This window comes from Salvelinus fontinalis, chromosome 2 (genome assembly GCF_029448725.1).
Source record: "Salvelinus fontinalis isolate EN_2023a chromosome 2, ASM2944872v1, whole genome shotgun sequence".
Classification (NCBI taxonomy): domain Eukaryota; kingdom Metazoa; phylum Chordata; class Actinopteri; order Salmoniformes; family Salmonidae; genus Salvelinus; species Salvelinus fontinalis.
In genome coordinates this window covers 27,592,334-27,613,588 of record NC_074666.1, presented here as the reverse complement: position 1 = coordinate 27,613,588, position 21,255 = coordinate 27,592,334, and the positions used below count along the sequence as shown (strand labels likewise).

The 21,255-nt window shown below is 46.6% G+C and overlaps 1 protein-coding gene across 5 annotated transcripts in view; it reads right to left on the bottom strand.

Moving 5' to 3' along the window:
- The window catches only part of LOC129815418 (RNA-binding protein Musashi homolog 2-like), a 490,331-nt gene that overhangs the window by 286,221 nt on the left and 182,855 nt on the right, over positions 1–21,255 (bottom strand). For all 5 annotated transcript variants that reach the window (XR_008753427.1, XR_008753428.1, XR_008753429.1 and 2 more), the window contains exon 7: positions 7,337–7,385. Coding sequence is in view for 2 of the 5 variants with exons in the window: in XM_055869219.1 (XP_055725194.1) it covers positions 7,337–7,385 (49 nt within the window). In the remaining 3 variants the exon portion in view is untranslated. The remainder of the gene's footprint in view (positions 1–7,336; positions 7,386–21,255) is intronic.

Sequence of the window (21,255 nt, the reverse complement as noted above, 5' to 3'; positions counted from 1 at the left end):
GCGGTGTGGTAAACATGTTAGTAAACTTTTGGAAAAAATTGTGTTCGGCCAGATACAATGCTATTTAACAGTAAGCAACATTTTCAGTACGCTTATAGGGAAGGGCATTCAACATTTACGGCACTTACACAAATTAATGATGATTGGCTAAGAGAAATTGATAATAAAAAGTCGGTGTGAGCTGTTTTGTTAGACTTCAGTGCAGCTTTTGACATTATCGATCATAACGTATGTGTTATGGCTGTATAACCTGCTATATTGTGGATCGAGAGATACCGTCTAACAGAACACAGAGGGTATTCTTTATTTGAAGCCTCTCCAACATAATACAGATAAAGTCAGACATTCCTCAGGGCAGCTAGTGAAATCACTGCAACACTTAACAAAGAGCTGCAGTCAGTTTCAGAATGGGTGGCAAGAAATAAATTAGTCCTACATATTTCAAAAACTAAAATCATTCACTAAACCCTAAACCTCAACTAAATATTGTAATGAATAATGTGGAAATTGAGGAGACTAAACTGCTTGGAGTAACCCTGGATTGTAAACTGTCATGGTCAAAACATAATGATACAACCATAGCTAAAATGGGGAGAGGTCTATAATAAAGCGCTTCTCTGCCTCCTTAACAATGCTATCAGCAAGGCAGGTCCTACAGGCCCTAGTTTTGTCGCACCTGGACTACTGTCCAATAGCACAATTGGCCCAGAACAGGGCAGCACGGCTGGCCCTTAAACGTACACAGAGGGCTAACATTAATAATATGCATGTCAATCTCTAATGGCTCTAAGTAGAGGAGAGATTGACTTCATCACTACTTGTATTTGTGAGAAGTATTGACATGTTGAATGCACCGAGCTGTCTGTTTAAACTACTAGCACACAGCTCAGACACCCATGCATAACCCACAAGACATGTCACCAGTCCCCAAGTCTAGAACAGACTATGGGAGGCGCACAGCACTACATAGAGCCATTACTACATGCAACTCTATTCCACATCAAGTAACTTATGCAAGCAGTAGAATCAGATTTATAAAACAGAAAAAAATAGACCTTATGGTACAGCAGGGACTATGAAGAGACACACATATACACACACACACATGATAACGACATCCGGTTTGGAGCGAGCGGTCGCATTTGCATTCGCTCTGCAGGTAGTATAACTTTTCATTACATTTCATTTCATTTCATTATAGTACAACGGTTTAATTTGTCTAACCTTAGCAATTTCTTCTTAGCTAGCTACTTAGCCGTCTGTGTATAAAAGATAATTGCGTAATTATCGTATTCCGTCGTCTATCGTAGTCCTCACTGCTATCTGCCCAGCAGCTAGCAAACGTCCACCGTCTACCGAATAGTAGTATAACTTTTCATTACATTTCATTATAGTACAACGGTCTGATTTTCATTTTCATTACAGTACAACGGTTTGGTTTGTTTGATCTTAGCTAGCTACATAGCCGTCTTTGCATCAAACATAATTGTGTAGTTATTGAGGTTCGCCAGCCAGCTATTTTCGCCCTAACGTAACGCAACGTAGCCAACACTGCTAGCTAGCCAGCTTGCCACCGAATAGCAGCATTGTAGAAACGAGTGCATTACAACGGAACGACTTGATCAGTGTAGTGTTGGCTGACTACACAGTTGTCTTTGCTATCTTTGATTTGTATTTGTTCGATCTTAGCTAGCTACTTAGCTGGCTACATAGCCGTCTCTGTATCGGTGATAATTGTGTAGTTATGAAGGTTCGCTGAGGTTCGCTAGCCAGGTATTCTCGCCCTAACGTAAAGTAACGTAACGTAGTCAACCCTGCTAGCTAGCCAGCTAGCCACCGATTAGCAGCACTGTAGAAACGATTACATTACAACGGAACGACCTGACTTGTGTAGTGTTAGCTAGCTACATAGTTTTCTTTGCTATCTTTGTATCTAAGATAATTGTGTAGCTTTGAGTAATTATCGGTTAGCTAGCCAGCTATTTTTCGCCTGCCGCGCTGCCGTCCTCCTACCTAGCCAACACTGCTAGCTAGCCAACTTCTACCGAATAGCAGCACTGTAGAAACTTACATTACAACGGAACGACTTGATTAGCGTAGTGTTAGCTAGTTGTCTTTGCTGTCCTTGTATCCATGATAATTGTGTAGTTTAGAGAAATTTAGTGAAATTGTCGAGGTTACCTAGCCAGCTTCACTTTCAACAACGTAGCCACTGCTAGCCAGGCTACTTCACCAGCCAGCAGTACTATATCATTTTAGTCAATAAGATCTTGTATTTTATTTTTATTTTTGCAACGTAAGCTTAACTTTCTGAACATTCGAGACGTGTAGCCCACTTGTCATTCTAATCTCCTTTGCATTAGCGTAGCCTCTTCTGTAGCCTGTCAACCATGTGTCTGTCTATCCCTGTTCTCTCCTCTCTGCACAGACCACACAAACGCTTCACACCGCGTGGCCGCGCCCACCCTAACCTGGTGGTCCCAGCCCGCACGACCCACGTGGAGTTCCAGGTCTCCGGTAGCCTCTGGAACTGCCGATCTGCGGCCAACAAGGCAGAGCTCATCTCAGCCTATGCGTCCCTCCAGTCCCTCGACTTCCTGGCACTGACGGAAACATGGCTCACCACAGATAACACTGCTACTCCTACTGCTCTCTCTTCGTCTGCCCACGTGTTCTCGCACACCCCGAGACCTTCTGGTCAGCGGGGTGGTGGCACCGGGATCCTCATCTCTCCCAAGTGGTCATTCTCTCTTTCTCCCCTTACCCATCTGTCTATCGCCTCCTTTGAATTCCATGCTGTCACAGTTACCAGCCCTTTCAAGCTTAACATCCTTATCATTTATCGCCCTCCAGGTTCCCTTGGAGAGTTCATCAATGAGCTTGATGCCTTGATAAGCTCCTTTCCTGAGGACGGCTCACCTCTCACAGTTCTGGGTGACTTTAACCTCCCCATGTCTACCTTCGACTCATTCCTCTCTGCCTCCTTCTTTCCACTCCTCTCCTCTTTTGACCTCACCCTCTCACCTTCCCCCCCTACTCACAAGGCAGGCAATACGCTTGACCTCATCTTTACTAGATGCTGTTCTTCCACTAACCTCATTGCAACTCCCCTCCAAGTCTCCGACCACTACCTTGTATCCTTTTCCCTCTCGCTCTCATCCAACACTTCCCACACTGCCCCTACTCGGATGGTATCGCGCTGTCCCAACCTCCGCTCTCTCTCCCCCGCTACTCTCTCCTCTTCCATCCTATCATCTCTTCCCTCTGCCCAAACCTTCTCCAACCTATCTCCTGATTCTGCCTCCTCAACCCTCCTCTCCTCCCTTTCTGCATCCTTTGACTCTTTATGTCCCCTATCCTCCAGGCCGGCTCGGTCCTCCCCTCCCGCTCCGTGGCTCGACGACTCATTGCGAGCTCACAGAACAGGGCTCCGGGCAGCCGAGCGGAAATGGAGGAAAACTCGCCTCCCCGCGGACCTGGCATCCTTTCACTCCCTCCTCTCTACATTTTCCTCTTCTGTCTCTGCTGCTAAAGCCACTTTCTACCACTCTAAATTCCAAGCATCTGCCTCTAACCCTAGGAAGCTCTTTGCCACCTTCTCCTCCCTCCTGAATCCTCCTCCCCCTCCCCCCCCCCTCCTCCCTCTCTGCAGACGACTTCGTCAACCATTTTGAAAAGAAGGTCGACGACATCCGATCCTCGTTTGCTAAGTCAAACGACACCGCTGGTTCTGCTCACACTGCCCAACCCTGTGCTTTGACCTCTTTCTCCCCTCTCTCTCCAGATGAAATCTCGCGTCTTGTGACGGCCGGCCGCCCAACAACCTGCCCGCTTGACCCTATCCCCTCCTCTCTTCTCCAGACCATTTCCGGAGACCTTCTATCTTACCTCACCTCGCTCATCAACTCATCCTTGACCGCTGGCTACGTCCCTTCCGTCTTCAAGAGAGCGAGAGTTGCACCCCTTCTGAAAAAACCTACACTCGATCCCTCCGATGTCAACAACTACAGACCAGTATCCCTTCTTTCTTTTCTCTCCAAAACTCTTGAACGTGCCGTCCTTGGCCAGCTCTCCTGCTATCTCTCTCAGAATGACCTTCTTGATCCAAATCAGTCAGGTTTCAAGACTAGTCATTCAACTGAGACTGCTCTTCTCTGTATCACGGAGGCGCTCCGCACTGCTAAAGCTAACTCTCTCTCCTCTGCTCTCATCCTTCTAGACCTATCGGCTGCCTTCGATACTGTGAACCATCAGATCCTCCTCTCCACCCTCTCCGAGTTGGGCATCTCCGGCGCGGCCCACGCTTGGATTGCGTCCTACCTGACAGGTCGCTCCTACCAGGTGGCGTGGCGAGAATCTGTCTCCTCACCACGCGCTCTCACCACTGGTGTCCCCCAGGGCTCTGTTCTAGGCCCTCTCCTATTCTCGCTATACACCAAGTCACTTGGCTCTGTCATAACCTCACATGGTCTCTCCTATCATTGCTATGCAGACGACACACAATTAATCTTCTCCTTTCCCCCTTCTGATAACCAGGTGGCGAATCGCATCTCTGCATGTCTGGCAGACATATCAGTGTGGATGACGGATCACCACCTCAAGCTGAACCTCGGCAAGACGGAGCTGCTCTTCCTCCCGGGGAAGGACTGTCCGTTCCATGATCTCGCCATCACGGTTGACAACTCCATTGTGTCCTCCTCCCAGAGCGCTAAGAACCTTGGCGTGATCCTGGACAACACCCTGTCGTTCTCCACCAACATCAAGGCGGTGGCCCGTTCCTGTAGGTTCATGCTCTACAACATCCGCAGAGTACGACCCTGCCTCACACAGGAAGCGGCGCAGGTCCTAATCCAGGCACTTGTCATCTCCCGTCTGGATTACTGCAACTCGCTGTTGGCTGGGCTCCCTGCCTGTGCCATTAAACCCCTACAACTCATCCAGAACGCCGCAGCCCGTCTGGTGTTCAACCTTCCCAAGTTCTCTCACGTCACCCCGCTCCTCCGCTCTCTCCACTGGCTTCCAGTTGAAGCTCGCATCCGCTACAAGACCATGGTGCTTGCCTACGGAGCTGTGAGGGGAACGGCACCTCAGTACCTTCAGGCTCTGATCAGGCCCTACACCCAAACAAGGGCACTGCGTTCATCCACCTCTGGCCTGCTCGCCTCCCTACCACTGAGGAAGTACAGTTCCCGCTCAGCCCAGTCAAAACTGTTCGCTGCTCTGGCACCCCAATGGTGGAACAAACTCCCTCACGACGCCAGGACAGCGGAGTCAATCACCACCTTCCGGAGACACCTGAAACCCCACCTCTTCAAGGAATACCTAGGATAGGATAAAGCAATCCTTCTGCCCCCCCCCCCCCCCCCCCTTAAAAGATCTAGATGCACTATTGTAAAGTGGCTGTTCCACTGGATGTCATAAGGTGAATGCACCAATTTGTAAGTCGCTCTGGATAAGAGCGTCTGCTAAATGACTTAAATGTAAATGTAAATAACATACGCACTATACACACATGTACACATGGATTTTATGTTGTAGATATGTGGTAGTAGAGTAGCGGCCTGAGAGTACACACTTCAATTGTTGTGAAATCTGTTGTGAATGTATTGTAATGTTTTAAATATTATTGTCAATGCAAATAGTCGTGGTAGCCATTTGATCAACTGTTCAGCAGTCTGCTGGCTTGGGAGTAGAAGCTGTTCATGAGCCTTTTGGTTTCGTACCGCTGTCCGGTACCGGACTTGCCGTACGGTAGCAGAGAGAACAGTCTATGATTTAGGTGGCTGGAGTCTTTGACAATTTTTAGGGCTTCCTCTGACATGCCCTGGTATAGAGGTCCTGGACGGCAAGGAGCTTGGCCCAAGTGATGTACTGGACCATATGCACTACCTTCTGTAGCACCTTACGGACGGATGCCAAACAGATCATACTAAGCGGTGATCCAGCTAGTCAAGATGCTCTCAATGGTGCAGCCGGAAAAGTTTTTGAGGATCTGAGGCCTATACCAAATCTTTTCAGCCTCCTGAGGGGGAAGAGATGTTTTCGTGCCCTCTTCAAGACTGTGTTGGTGTGTTTGGACCATGATAGGTCCTTAGTGATGTGGACACTGAGGAACTTGAAGCTTTTGACCCGCTCCACTACAGCCTTGTTGGGTTAACTCACAATGTAATGCGTAAAGCCGCAACAAGCTTTTCTTCCACTACACAACGACCCGACGATGTGAATGGGGGCGTGCTCGGCCCTCTGTTTCCTGTAGTCCACGATCAGCTCTTTTGTGTTGCTGACGTTGAGGGAGAGGTTGATGTCATGGCACCATGGTCTCTGACCTCCTCCCTATAGGCTCTCATCATGGTCGGTGATCAGGCCTACCACCGTCGTTTTGTCTGCAAACTTAATGATGGTGTCGTGGGTGAACAGGGAGTACAGGAGAGGACTAAGGACGCACCCCCTCAATGGCTGCACTACTGTGGCCTTTATAGTTTCCATACTATTATCACATCATCATTGCTACACATCACTGTTTTAGTGTCTTTTAGCTTGCTATTGGTTAGTGGTTAGTGGACCTGGCTGGCGCTGTGGAGGTCAAAATCAAATCAGATCACATTTTATTTGTCACATGCGCCGAATAGAACAGGTGTAGTAGACCTTACCGTGAAATGCTTACTCACAAGCCCTTAACCAACAATGCAGTTCAAGAAATAGAGTTAATATAATATTTACTAAATAAACAAAAGTAAAAAAATCTAATCAATCAAAAAGTAACACAAAAAATGTATGTAACCATAACGAGGCTATATACAGGGCACAGTGTCTGGTGGTGCTATTGTAATTCAGGGAAGGAGAGGGAGACAGTCTGTCTTTGGAAAGTCCTCTGCTTTAGAGAAGCCTCCCCCTAATCCCAGATAAAGAGCAGATAAGAGAGAGATAAAGACAGCACTGCTCCTGGGCCTTATCTCTGCTGTTATCTCCCAGCGCAGCGACCGGTAGGTAGCACTAGAGCCAGGCAGCAGGTAGGCAGCACCCTCGGCTGGCTCCATAACCCCCTACAGACACCCAGAGAGGAAGAGCCCAAGTGTGTTCCTAAACAACACCCACCACCACCTGTAACATCAGTCACACCTCATCCAGGTCGTAGGTTTTAAATACCACTATATTGATTTTTAAAGGATGTTTTCCAGTGCTTGGACAAGCACTGTAACAAGCTGGCACCATGTGAAATGAATCACCCTTGTGTTGTTTACAAGGGAAACTGCCACAGAAATGTACTATTTTCTCTCACATGAATAGACATAAAAGAAAAACACAGGGGAGGGTAATATATGGATGGTGGACTTACCTCTATGTCTGTTAGTAGTTTTATCAAACATAAGCATGGCGTCTTCTACCTGAAAGACCAAAGAGGAAAACAGACATTAGTCTAAAGGCAGATAGGAGAGACATGGAAAAGAAATACAATGGTGATGACCTCTGTACTGTGGAAAAGATGCAAAGATGCTGACAAGTGAAAGAGGTTAAATAGTGTGTATAATTCAATGGGGGACAATGGACAGTCTTCCTCATAGACAGTTAGAGCCAACCAGGCAGAGACACCTCACTGCACCAACCAACCCCAGCCTCCTCTGCTCTGCAACCAGGCAGCAACATGATCCATGATGATATCAACTCTCATCATGCTGGTCAATAAAGCCACACAGAGAGACACAGACGGCAAATGTTTATTCTCACACATCTCACGACAGATTGTAAAACAGAAATCTGTTCCCTATAATTCAGAAGAAGTGCTTAAAAACAGATTTAGGCCCACTCATTTTCATTGTGGTTTCTCGTTGAGAGAACAATAAAAAAGCGAGATGGGGGAAAAAATTGGAGGAGAAAAAAAACTGCACCAGACAAAACCACAGAGGGGGAGATAAGAAATCTCAATGTCACTGTGCACCACACATTCCCTGGTTACGGTCGCTAGGTAACGTGTGGTGTGGAGAGGAGCAGGCTGGGTCCTGGGGAGGCAGTGCGGTGTGGTCCGGTGGGTGGTGAGTTCAGGGGGGCGAGGCGCGGTGGGAGGGAGGGTGGCAGGGCTGGCTGGTAGAGGAGGGCCATGGGGAGTGAGGGAGGAGATGGGAAGAGACAGGAGCAGGGGGATCTGATAGAACTGTGTGATTGGATAAAAAGGAGCTCTGCCAGGCCATGCCACACTGCTGCAGCCACCCTACTGCAACGCTGCCACCCTGCCGCAGGATGTAGGCACTAGTCTACTCTAGAGCTCTACCACACACCTGCCAGTGCTGTTGTACTATAACCACCTCCAAATGGACATGGACCTAAACCACCTGCTTATACGGCCAGGTGGGAAAAAAGACAATTGGATAATATATGTCCTCTAGGATTTCCTCTTTACACTCCTATAGTTATCCAATTCCCTAGAACACATTTCCGATGAAGAATACAGCTTACTGTACAGTGGTAAATAGTAGTATGTTTCCCTGAGGCTGACATATAATGTCTAGTACAAACGGCCAGTGGCAACACTAGCACATCTTTGTAAAATAAATTGGCCTATAGGCCACCAATGCTGTGTATTATAGGCCTCCCACATTCAGTGATGTTAAGATATCCGTGTGTCTGTCTGTCTGTTATTATGACACCTCAGTGGGAGGACAGGTTTGTCAGGCAGCCTATTCAACGCAGGACACAAGTTCAGTGGTGATGGAGTGTTTCACAGTGCGTGCACATCATGAGAGGGTCACACTCCAGCGGCCCGACCGACGCTCGGTGCATTCGCTCTCTCTCCTCTCCCCAAGTCTATAGAAGCATCTCCTCTGCTTCAGGGCTTTTCAATGCAGCCATTCAGGCAGAGCACAACTCTGTGGCTCCATCTGATAGAAGGTTAAGGACCTCTTCACTGCTCACACAAAACCCCTCCACACAGAGGTGAAGCCCAGTCTCACTCTAGGGAAGGAGAAATCTCTCTCTTTCTCTCTCTCTACCATCCTCCTCCCTTCTCTCACTCTTTCCTTTCTCCTGGCTGGGTGCAAAGAAAGGTTCAGAGGATAATGTCTGTCTTATCACTATGTAAAAGGGGAGTGGGGACTCCAGCGGAGTGGCTGGCCTTTTGTGACAATGAAGAAAAGCGCCCCAGTCTATTTCTTCAGTGTGTGGTACGTTAGCTATAGACTGGAGCACTGCAGTCCTCTGGCTTTGTGTCCACCAAGAAAGAGCACCACGCTCTACAAAGGCAGTCTGGGGCCAAGAAGCAAAATCAGTTCACCGTTAATAAATAAAGCTCATGACAAAATGCGTTCATTGAATTACCGCTACACAAACACACTTTACAGGAGAGCGTACACATGTGGCTGTTGCGCTAACAACTACCTGGCAGCTTGTAGCAGCCAGTTAGAATGAGGCAGTGCAGGCCAGGTGAAACACGTACAGCCAGTGACACCATCACTTCCCACCAAGCAGAACATAAAATGCCAACCGTTACCAGCTTGTATCTAAGTTGGATATCGAGCTTGTGCTAGCTAGGGTGATTTGCTAAATACCTGCAGAGGTTGAACCTGAGGACAAGGCGGGTTGAGAGTGTATGAGAATGCAGATTGACTCAGGTGGAGGAGATTTGCAGTCAAAGCAGGAAAAACACAAAGGGAAGGTAATCAAACCCTTGTTTAGATCCCAGGACCCGTGGGGGAAGGCTAATCCTGTTTCTGTCAGATAATATGATGCTAAACGTCCACTCCTGGACAACCTTTCCACCCGGGCCAATAAATCAACCAAATCCATACATAAGACAAACATGACAGAAACGCCCAGACGGTCAGGAATTCAAATGGGCTGCTGTTTGAATTATTTATCAGAGAACAGAAGCATCAATAAGCAAAGAGACATGTAGTGTTTTTGGGCTGAAAAAGCGGCAGCGATAGGGGGAGATTTAAGAGCTAAGGAAATGCACTATGACAGCAGTTTAGATCAGCAGCAATCCCCCTATTATTTCCATTCAGCACACAACAGCGAGGCATCAGAGGTTTCCCTGGGATCCGGGACTAACACCACCATAGTTCACATCCACTGGGACTGGAACACACCGAAGTCTCTGTTGCAACACAATAGGGGAATGATTTTTATGTGACTATTTTGAATCCCTTCTGGTCTACGTCAATGCCGAGTCAGGCCAGAGAAAAGAGAGGGAAAGACGATTCCTGGAAGGAATCCAAGAAAATATTTTCTTGTTTCATGAAAGTTGCTGTGTTTTGCTGTGTTTTATTAGTCATGAGGGGCAAGCAGAGTGCAGACTACTGATGCTCTGGGTCACAGAAGGGTCACGGAGGGAAGATAACTGAACACGCTGTCAATGACGTTGACGGACTATGGGTCTTCTTTCTAATTACATTATTTTACAATGCTCTAAATTAACAAAGCGGCGATAGCTGCTTCAATGACAATGGACAAACTAATGACAACCCTCTCAATTATTTATTTTACAGAGAAAATATATATCATTGTCTCTCAGCTTTTGTCCCTGCAATGTGCAGCATGTACACTCCAGTGGTTTTACTAATAGTGCTATAACAAGGAGCAGCAGGCCAAACTTAACTTCCGGGAAACCGTTGTAATTAAACAGCAGTGAGGGAGGTGACAGAGACACACAACATGTCTGACACCCCCTCCTCCCCTTCAGTACAGGGACACCATGAAGACAGCAGGGTTGTCTCATAGCAACCAGGCATTTGGTCGTGTCAACGGAAACAGGAGAGCAGGCCAACATAACTTTACTCCACTCAGGCAGCAAAGCCGCCCACTGTGTCCCTGAACAGAGCAGAGCAGACACTAGAGTAGGAGTGGTCATGGTGCGTCCAAACCACATAGAACTAGTGGTATGCAAGGCTACACGAGAGACCTGAACCAGTGCTGCTTTGTCCCACACCTCGACCCCTTTCACCTCACTGCAGTCTAATGTCCCACAGCTCGAACCCTTTAACCTCACTGCTGTCCAATGTCCCACACCTCGACCCCTTTCACCTCACTGCAGTCCAATGTCCCACACCTCGACCCCTTTCACCTCACTGCAGTCCATTGTCCTACACCTCGACCCCTTTCACCTCACTGCAGTCCATTGTCCCACACCTCGACCCCTTTCACCTCACTGCAGTCCATTGTCCTACACCTCGACCCCTTTCACCTCACTGCTGTCCGATGTCCCACACCTCGACCCCTTTCACCTCACTGCAGTCCAATGTCCCACACCTCGACCCCTTTCACCTCACTGCAGTCCATTGTCCTACACCTCGACCCCTTTCACCTCACTGCAGTCCATTGTCCTACACCTCGACCCCTTTCACCTCACTGCAGTCCATTGTCCCACACCTCGACCCCTTTCACCTCACTGCAGTCCATTGTCCTACACCTCGACCCCTTTCACCTCACTGCAGTCCATTGTCCCACACCTCGACCCCTTTCACCTCACTGAAGTCCATTGTCCTATACCTCGACCCCTTTAACCTCACTGCTGTCCAATGTCCCACACCTCGACCCCTTTCACCTCACTGCAGTCCATTGTCCCACACCTCGACCCCTTTCACCTCACTGCAGTCCATTGTCCCACACCTCGACCCCTTTCACCTCACTGCAGTCCATTGTCCTACACCTCGACCCCTTTCACCTCACTACAGTCCATTGTCCTACACCTCGACCCCTTTCACCTCACTGCAGTCCATTGTCCTACACCTCGACCCCTTTCACCTCACTGCAGTCCATTGTCCCACACCTCAACCCCTTTCACCTCACTGCAGTCCATTGTCCATTGTCCTACACCTCGACCCCTTTCACCTCACTGCAGTCCATTGTCCCACACCTCGACCCCTTTCACCTCACTGCAGTCCATTGTCCTACACCTCGACCCCTTTCACCTCACTGCAGTCCATTGTCCTACACCTCGACCCCTTTAACCTCACTGCTGTCCAATGTCCCACACCTCGACCCCTTTCACCTCACTGCAGTCCATTGTCCCACACCTCGACCCCTTTCACCTCACTGCAGTCCATTGTCCCACACCTCGACCCCTTTCACCTCACTGCTGTCCAATGTCCCACACATCGACCCCTTTCACCTCACTGCAGTCCATTGTCCTACACCTCGACCCCTTTCACCTCACTGCAGTCCATTGTCCCACACCTCGACCCCTTTCACCTCACTGCAGTCCATTGTCCCACACCTCGACCCCTTTCACCTCACTGCAGTACATTGTCCCACACCTCGACCCCTTTCACCTCACTGCAGTCCATTGTCCCACACCTCGACCCCTTTCACCTCACTGCTGTCCAATGTCCCACACCTCGACCCCTTTAACCTCACTGCAGTTCATTGTCCCACACCTCGACCCCTTTCACCCCACTGCAGTCCATTGTCCCACACCTCGACCCCTTTCACCTCACTGCAGTCCATTGTCCCACACCTCGACCCCTTACACCCCACTGCAGTCCATTGTCCCACACCTCGACCCCTTTCACCTCACTGCAGTCCATTGTCCCACACCTCGACCCCTTTCACCTCACTCGACCCCATTCACACTTACCTGGTCATGATGACACACATCGGTGTATCTGTCATATATCTGTACTTCATTTAATTTTTTATTTCACCTTTATTTAATCAGGTAGTCCAGTTGAGAACAAGTTCTCATTTACAACTGCGACCTGGTCAAGATAAAGCAAAGCAGTGCGACAAAAACAACAACACAGAGTTACACATAAACAAACGTAGTCAATAACACAATAGAAAAGAAAAATCTTTGTACAGTGTGTGCAAATGTAGAAGAGTAGGGAGGTAGAAAATAAATAGGCTATAGAGGCGAAATAATTAAAATTTACCATTAATACTGGAGTGATAGATGTGCAGATGATGATGTACAAGTAGAGATACTGGGGTGCAAAAGAGCAAGAGGATAAGTAATAATATGGGGGTGAGGTAGTTGGGTATGCTATTTACAGATTGGCTGTGTACAGGTACAGTGATCAGTAAGCTGCTCTGACAACTGATGCTGAAAGTTAGATAGGGAGATATAAGACCCCAGCTTCAGTGATTTTTGCAATTCATTCCAGTCATTGGCAACAGAGAACTGGAAGGAAAGGTGGCCAAAGGAAGTGTTGGCTTTGGGGATGACAAGTGCAATATACCTGCTGGAGCGCGTGCTATTGGTGGGTGTTGCTACGGTGACAAGTGAGCTGAGATAAGGCGGGGCTTTAACGAGGAAAGACTTATAGATGACCTGGAGCCAGTGGGTTTGGCGACGGATATGTAGTGAGGGCCCGCCAACGAGAGCATACAGGTTGCAGTGTGGGTAGTATTGCAGCCTCTCCTTCCCGTTCGGGTGGCGTCCGGCGGTCGTCGTCACCGGCCTATTAGCTGCCACTGATCCTTTTCTCCCCCTCCCTATGTGTTTATTGGGTGCACCTGTTTTGTATTAGGGTGTAATTAGTTGGGCTTATTTAGTCAGCCGGCCCGCACGTTTCTTTGTGCGGGATTGTTTGTATGTAAGTGTGGTGTTGGTTTTGTGCTTCACGTTATTCTGGACTGTGTTCATTTTCCCCCGTGTCTGGGGTAGTTTATAGTGTACTCCCAGTGTGTTAGTAGGGTGGCCTAGTTTGTTCCGTGTTCATTAAAGAACATTTGTATTGCACCTGCTGCTCCTGCGCTTTTCCTTCACACTCCGACACCCAGGCCTTACAAGTATATGGGGATTTGGTGAGAAAACGGACGACACTGTGATAGACAACATAGAGTATTGGGGGCTATTTTGAAAATGATATTGCCGAAGTCAAGGATCGGTAGGATAGTCAGTTTTCCGAGGCTATGTTTGGCAGCGTGAGTGAAGGAGGCTTTGTTGCGAAATAGGAAGCCGATTCTAGATTTAATTTTGGATTGGAGATGCTTAATGTGAGTCTAGAAGGAGAGTAGGTATTTGTAGTTGTCCACATATTCTAAGTCAGAACCGTCCAGAGTAGTGATGCTAGACGGGCGGGCAGGTGCGGGCAGCGATTGGTGGAAGAGCATGCATTTAGTTTTACTTGCATTTAAGAGCAGTTGGAGGCCACGGAAGAAGAGTTGTATGGCATTGAAGCTCGTCTGGAGGTTTGTTAACACAGTGTCCAAAGAAGGCCCAGAAGTATACCGAATGGTGTCGTCTGCGTAGAGGTGGATCAGAGAATCACCAGCAGCAAGAGCGAAATCATTGATGTATACAGAGAAAAGAGTCGGCCCGAGAATTGAACCTTGTGGCACCACCATAGAGACTGCCAGAGGTCCGGATAACAGGCCCTCCGATTTGACACACTTAACTCTATCTGAGAAGTAGTTGGCGAACCAGGTGAGGCAGTCATTTGAGAAGCCAAGGCTATTGAGTCTGCCGATAAGAATGCAGTGATTGACAGAGTCGAATGCCTTGGCCAGGTCAATGAAGACAGCTGCACAGTACAACCCGGAAGCCAGCCGCACCAATGTGTCGGAGGAAACACCGTACACCTGGTGACCTGGTCAGCATGCACTGCGCCCGGCCCACCACAGGAGTCGCTAGTGAGACAAGGATATCTCTGCCGGGCAAACCCTTCCTAACCTGGACGATGCTGGGCCAGTTGTGCGTCACCCCATGGTCCTCCCGGTCGCAGCCAGCTGCGGCAGAGCCTGGGCTCGAACACAGAATCTCTGGTGGCACAGCTAGCACTGCGATGCAGTGCCTTAGACCACTGCGTCACCCGGGAGGCCACTCGTTTAGGACCTTGAGCATGGCTGAGATGCACCCATGACCAGCTCGGAAACCAGATTGCATAGTGGAAAACGTACGGTGAGATTCGAAATGGACGGTGATCTGTTTGTCAACTTGACTTTCGAAGATTTTAGATTTAAAGATTTTCACTTTGGAATGTTCGTCGAACGGACCGAGGCTTTGGTTTTCTGAACATAACGTGCAACCCAAAATATGTTTTTTTCTTATAAAAGTAATATTTATCGAACAAAAATAACATTTGTTGTGGAACTGGGAGTCTCGTGAATGCAAACATCCGAAGATTATCAAAGGTGAGCGATTCATTTTATTGCTTTTCTGACTTTCGTGACCAAGCTAACCAAGCTAATATAAGGCTAACTGTTCTAGCATTGATTGATAAACTCACAAAAGCTTAGATTGCTTTCGTTGCAAATCATATTATCAAAATCTGACACGATAGGTGGATTAACAACAAGCTAAGCTGTGTTTTGGTATATTTCACTTGTGATTGCATGATTATAAATATTTTTAGTAATATTTTTGAGTCTGGGAATTTTCTTCTGCCTTTCAGCACCGGAATGAGGCTGTAGTTTTCTGAACATAACGTGCAACCCAAATGCCGTTTTTTTGTTATAAAAGTAATATTTATGGAACAAAAATAAAATTTCTTGCGTAACTGGGAGTCTCGTGAGTGCAAACATCTGAAGATTATCAAAGGTAAGCGATTAATTTTATTGCTTTTCTGACTTTCGTGAACATGCTAATTTGGGGCTAGCTGTTCTAGCATTGATTGATACACTCACAAAAGCTTGGATTTCTTTCTCTGTAAAGCATATTTTCAAAATCTGACACGATAGGTGGATTAACAACAAGCTAAGCTGTGTTTTTGTATATTTCACTTGTGATTGCATGATTCTAAATATTTTTTGTAATATTTTGCTCCCTGCAATTCAGCGGTTATTTAGGAAAATGATCCAGTAAAAGGGATCCGTGCGCAGAGAAGTTAACTTGCTAGCTTCTGAAGGGGGTTCCGGTTCTAAAGTATAAAAAATTGCAGATCCATACCACATTGGGTGAGGCGGGTTGCAGGAGAGTGTGTTCAGTCCATAGATGGAAATTGAGATTAAAAATAGAAAAAAATATATACAAAATATATACGAAGAAAAACGATATATACACGGGACGGGACAAGACAAACAAAACAGCATCCGACTGCTACGCCATCTTGGAAAAAGCATGATATAAGCATGATATTCCTTTATAATGCTAAACCTGAGTGTTGTGAGCAAGGCAAACGGGTATCAGGTGCATATAAAGCTGTGCTTTCATCAAAGGGACAATGAACTGCCTAATGAGTGATAGTGGACTTGAGAGGGCTAAGTAATGAGCTGTATTACTAAGACAATGTAACGGTAGTCGTAATCCTCCTTCTCGGACGAGGAGAGGCGAGACGGATCGGACCAATACGCAGAGTGGCTAGTTTCCATAGTGATTTAATAATTAACAAAAACAATATGCGATACAAACTAACTACCGTGACAGTCCTGTGTGGCGGAACACTGACACAAGAACAAACACCCACAAAACACACGTGTAACCCCGGCTGCCTTAGTATGATTCTCAATCAGGGACAACAATTGACAGCTGCCTCTGATTGAGAATCATACCAGGCCGAACACAAAACCACAACATAGAAAATCCCACATAGACGGCCCACCCCAACTCACGCCCTGACCAACTAAATAAATACAAGAAAAAGGAAAAACAGGTCAGCGACGTGACAGACAAAGGATAGATAAGACAGCCTAAAATATTCAGTCAACCTTAATTATTCAACCAGAATCATACAGTATATAATTATACAGTATAGGCTATATGTCAACACTAAGGCTATGTCAGAAACTTTTTTTCATGTTGACATTAACAAAATGGCTTGAGAAAAACACTTGAGGAAGAAAATTCCTCAAATCTGTCAGAATTAAATATTCATGAGGTCCCCCACTCAGTACCCAAAGAGGTCGCTATGGCGAAGCGAACTGATGCATATTCTAACAGGGACCTTTGTGTGTCATATAACGCCTCCGAACACCACGGCGATGGACTCAACAGATCCTCCTGCAGCACCGAGCAAAACCATCAGCATGACAAATATGCACAATTAGAGAGGGAGTCACAGAAGGGCGAGTATGACCAATGGACTGACAGAGAGAGCAGTACGGCAGGCTGCATTACTACTATGATGGAGAATTGTCTTCACTGTCCTCCTATAGCCTAGCCCTGGCTCATTCAGACTTGTGTAATGGTGGCTGGCCTTGGGTTGGGAGAGGAGTAGTCCATACAGTTACTTAAGTATGAGAGGAATAGTCCATACAGTTAGCTAAGTATGACAGGAATAGTCCATACAGTTAGCTAAATATGACAGGAATAGTCCCTACAGTTAGCTAAGTATGCCAGGAATAGTCCATACAGTTAGCTAAGTATGATAGGAATAGTCCATACAGTTAGCTAATAATGCAAGGAGGGAGAACTAGACTAGGCCCCGTCCATCAATCCCTCTCTCTGTTCCTGTGCCAGGCTGCAGGGAACTGCCCATTACAGAGTCATTTTATTAATAGGGCTTCAGCGCGACAGCCAGCCTGTTCCCCCTCCACCACACTCGAGCAGAGAGCCTCCTATTCTCTCTTCTCCTCTCCTCTTTCTGTCAGAATGGAGTATGCCTGCGAGCCACCTCCAAGTAACAGCCGATCGAGCCCTGGCCCTCTCGTGTGAGGAAGAACCAGAAAGGTTGGGAAATATTGTGCTTTCCAGCTCAAATAGTAATTGGAAAGGTGAGAAATCCCTGTGCCCTGGAGGTAACAGTTTAACATGGAGGACTTACTTAAAGTTATGCTTTTTTCCCCCTGCAAAGGCAAGGCAAGCAGCTTTCTCTTTTAGCAGACATGAATTTCACGCCAGTCTCAAAACGGCCCCCATCCTCTTCCCTCTTCCTCTCCCTCTCTCTCGTATGCATGCTTGTGTATATGGCAATTATATTAATCAGTAGAAAAGGCGGTTCGTAAATGTGATAATTGGTATGTAAATAAAATCCTCCTGACACTGGCAGGCCCACAATCATGTTAATTTAAAATAAATATAAATATGCCAGTTTTCATTTAGACCGAGAGCAACAGCAGGCAACAACATGTTCAAGAGATGACAACCAAGGTTGCTGTGTTCCTCTCCTCTCTCTCTCTTTCCCTATCTCCTTTATTAAATGAGGACTTGCACTGTCTGTGTGATATCCTTCAGCAGCCCTCCTCTGGTTTTGAAAGGCTGGTTTAACTAGATTTCCATTTCTTCAAGCTGATTGATGGCTAACCAAAGAGGCAGAGTGTAAGAAACCAAGTCAGAGAGAAGCAATGTCACTTTCTACTGTATGTAATGAAAAAAGTAATTGTATCTTTTTTCCCAAGCTGTGAAACTAGGTGACGGCGATGAAGCAGGGAGCTCCACTTCAATTCCCTCTATGTTACCAGTGAGAATGCTCCTCAGGAATGCAATAGCCTCTGTGCTATGCCGCTGTCTCTGTGTGAACTAACAGTATGATATCCCTATTAACGTTGTGGTGCACACATTCTCTGAATAAACAACTGGAAAATCAAATGTGATAACACGATTTCTCTTTTCATGAATTAATCATGTTCAAGATAGCGTGCTCTGATGTACACGGATCCAATGAACGAAAGCTTGGTACTCCCAGTTGAGCTGGACATTCTATACTGTGTTATGTATAGGTGTATGATACGGATAAAATACTTTAAAGGTTGAATAGTATTCAATTCAATTACAGCTGCCAACATCCCCCAATATCCCTGCCACCTGCAGTGTTTTACTTAGACTAGGCTTAAGCTCTTTTAAAGACCATTTCAATAATATGACGTTTCACGACACAATGTGAATGAATCAATGCCAATCGAACCTGTCCCCACATCCCCCCCTTCATGTAAAACATTGTAGTTTGTCTTTCTTGGTAGCTCGTCTCTCTTTGTCAGCATAGATACACAAGCCCCTATTTGAATACAGTTACAATACAGTTATCCCTCTACTTATTAAAGCTTGGTTTAACTTGACAGACAGTTTTGTCTGGGGAGTCTTTAATATGGCTCAGAGAAGCGATCTCATAGACAGTAGTAGGCTCCAGCTAATATAGTTGAGTGATGCTGGTTTCCCAGAGTTATAAAGCAGAACAATAGGGGAGGGGATCTGAGGCGTGAATACAAAGGTGGGATTGTAATGTAGGAGGGGGGGACCAGAGAGAAGCTGGCCCACTGGAGAAGAACACAATCACTCCACTGAGCTCCTGGAGACGATTAAAACAAAAGGACAGGGAGAAAAAGGTCAGAGTCAGCCAGAGAAGAAGGATGAGGTGGGAGCTTTAAATCTCTCTCTCTTTCTCTAGCGAGACAAAGTTTATTCTAACCTAATGTCCCTTGTGGTATGCTATTCAAACGCCATTGCAAATGCAGGAGCAGACACTAGGCATTCTTCACACTTTACCCTGAATACTATCCCTGCATGCAGGAGGATTCTCTCTTTCTATGAGCTGTAGGTAGAATCTGAAAAGCTGCTTCTATAGGCACTGCTTTATCCTAAGGAATCATTTCCATCAGAATTGAGTAATAGTGTAACATAATTGAGAGAGGCTTCCATAATATTTTATGTAATAATAAGGTTTTACGCTGCCACTTTGTCTGGTTCTATTTAGAGGGCAGTTCAAGGTTACACAGAAACTGTACATTACTTAATTCTTGTTACTCAGTGAATGGAACACATTCTCTCTTCCGACTCCTGGTTCAAAGTCGTCTGTGAACAGCCTTGTACTTCCTGGTCTCTTCTCTCTTATAGTAATTCTGTGGATTAAAGACAGAGAACGTGCTGCATCCCAAACACTATTGAATCACCCTGGAGCAAATCACAGTAATGATTTGAACTGAGCCGCAACCGGCCCAGCTCTCTTTCCCCAGGTCTTTTCACTTTGCATCTTCTCTTCAATCCCCCTGTCCATTTTCTCAGTCTCGAACATTGCAAAGTCCACACCAGATATCTGCATTAGTTAGCCATCTGTTCTTCTGCTGTTTGCTTTGCATGTTAAGATCTCTGTTTTTACTCTGCTTTCCAACCACCTCAGTGGCTGGGTAGGGATCCGTAGGGGAGAGTGGCGGAAAGGTTTGTTAACAGATTTGTTAATAGTGAGATCGGGGGGATCGTTGCTCCTTCCGTAAACCCCTGGATTCTAATTACCTCTACTATGATGCTGGCCCCATGCCAGCTGCCATTAGAGCGGAGCAGAGTAGAGGCGCGCACGGACGCATGGACACACACAAACACGTGCACACAAACACGTGCACACACACAGGCACACACACACACACAGACACACACACACACACACACACACACACACTCTCTACACAGTCTCAGAACAGCCAACTATAAGATACATTGGTCCAGCAGTGATGGAGAAAGACGTCAAAAACATCTCCACTGATACAGATAGTTGATTCCTTTCCTAGCTCTACACCCCACTGTAACCCTGCCTGGATGATTAACATGAACAGAGGAAGGGGATGATTAACATGAACAGAAGAAGGTGATGATTCACATGAACAGAAGAAGGGGATGATTCACATGAACAGATGAAGGGGGTGATTAACATGAACAGAGGAAGGGGATGATTCACATGAACAGAGGAAGGGGATGATTCACATGAACAGAGGAAAGGGATGATTAACATGAACAGAGGAAGGGGATGATTAACAGGACCAGAGGAAGGGGATGATTAACATGAACAGAGGAAGGTGATGATTAACATGAAAAGAGGAAGGGGATGATTCACATTAACAGAGGAAGGGGATGATTCACATGAACAGAGGAAGGGGATGATTAACATGAACAGAAGAAGGGTATGATTAACATGAACAGAGGAAGGGGATGATTAACAGGACCAGAGGAAGGGGATGATTAACATGAACAGAGGAAAGGGATGATTAACATGAACAGAGGAAGGGGATGATTAACATGAACAGAGGAAGGGGATGATTAACAGGACCAGAGGAAGGGGATGATTCACATGAACAGAGGAAGGGGATGATTAACATGAACAGAAGAAGGGGATGATTCACATGAACAGAGGAAAGGGATGATTAACATGAACAGAGGAAGGGGATGATTAACAGGACCAGAGGAAGGAGATGATTAACATGAACAGAGGAAGGGGATTATCCACATGAACAGAGGAAGGGGCTGATTCACATGAACAGAGGAAGGGGATGATTCACATGAGCAGAGGAAGGGGATGATTAACATGAACAGAGGAAGGGATGATTAACAGGACACAGAGGAAGGGAATGTTTAACATGAACAGAGGATGGGGATGATTAACATGAACAGAGGAAGGGTATGATTAACATGAACAGAGGAAGGGGATGATTAACAGGACCAGAGGAAGGGGGTGATTAACATGA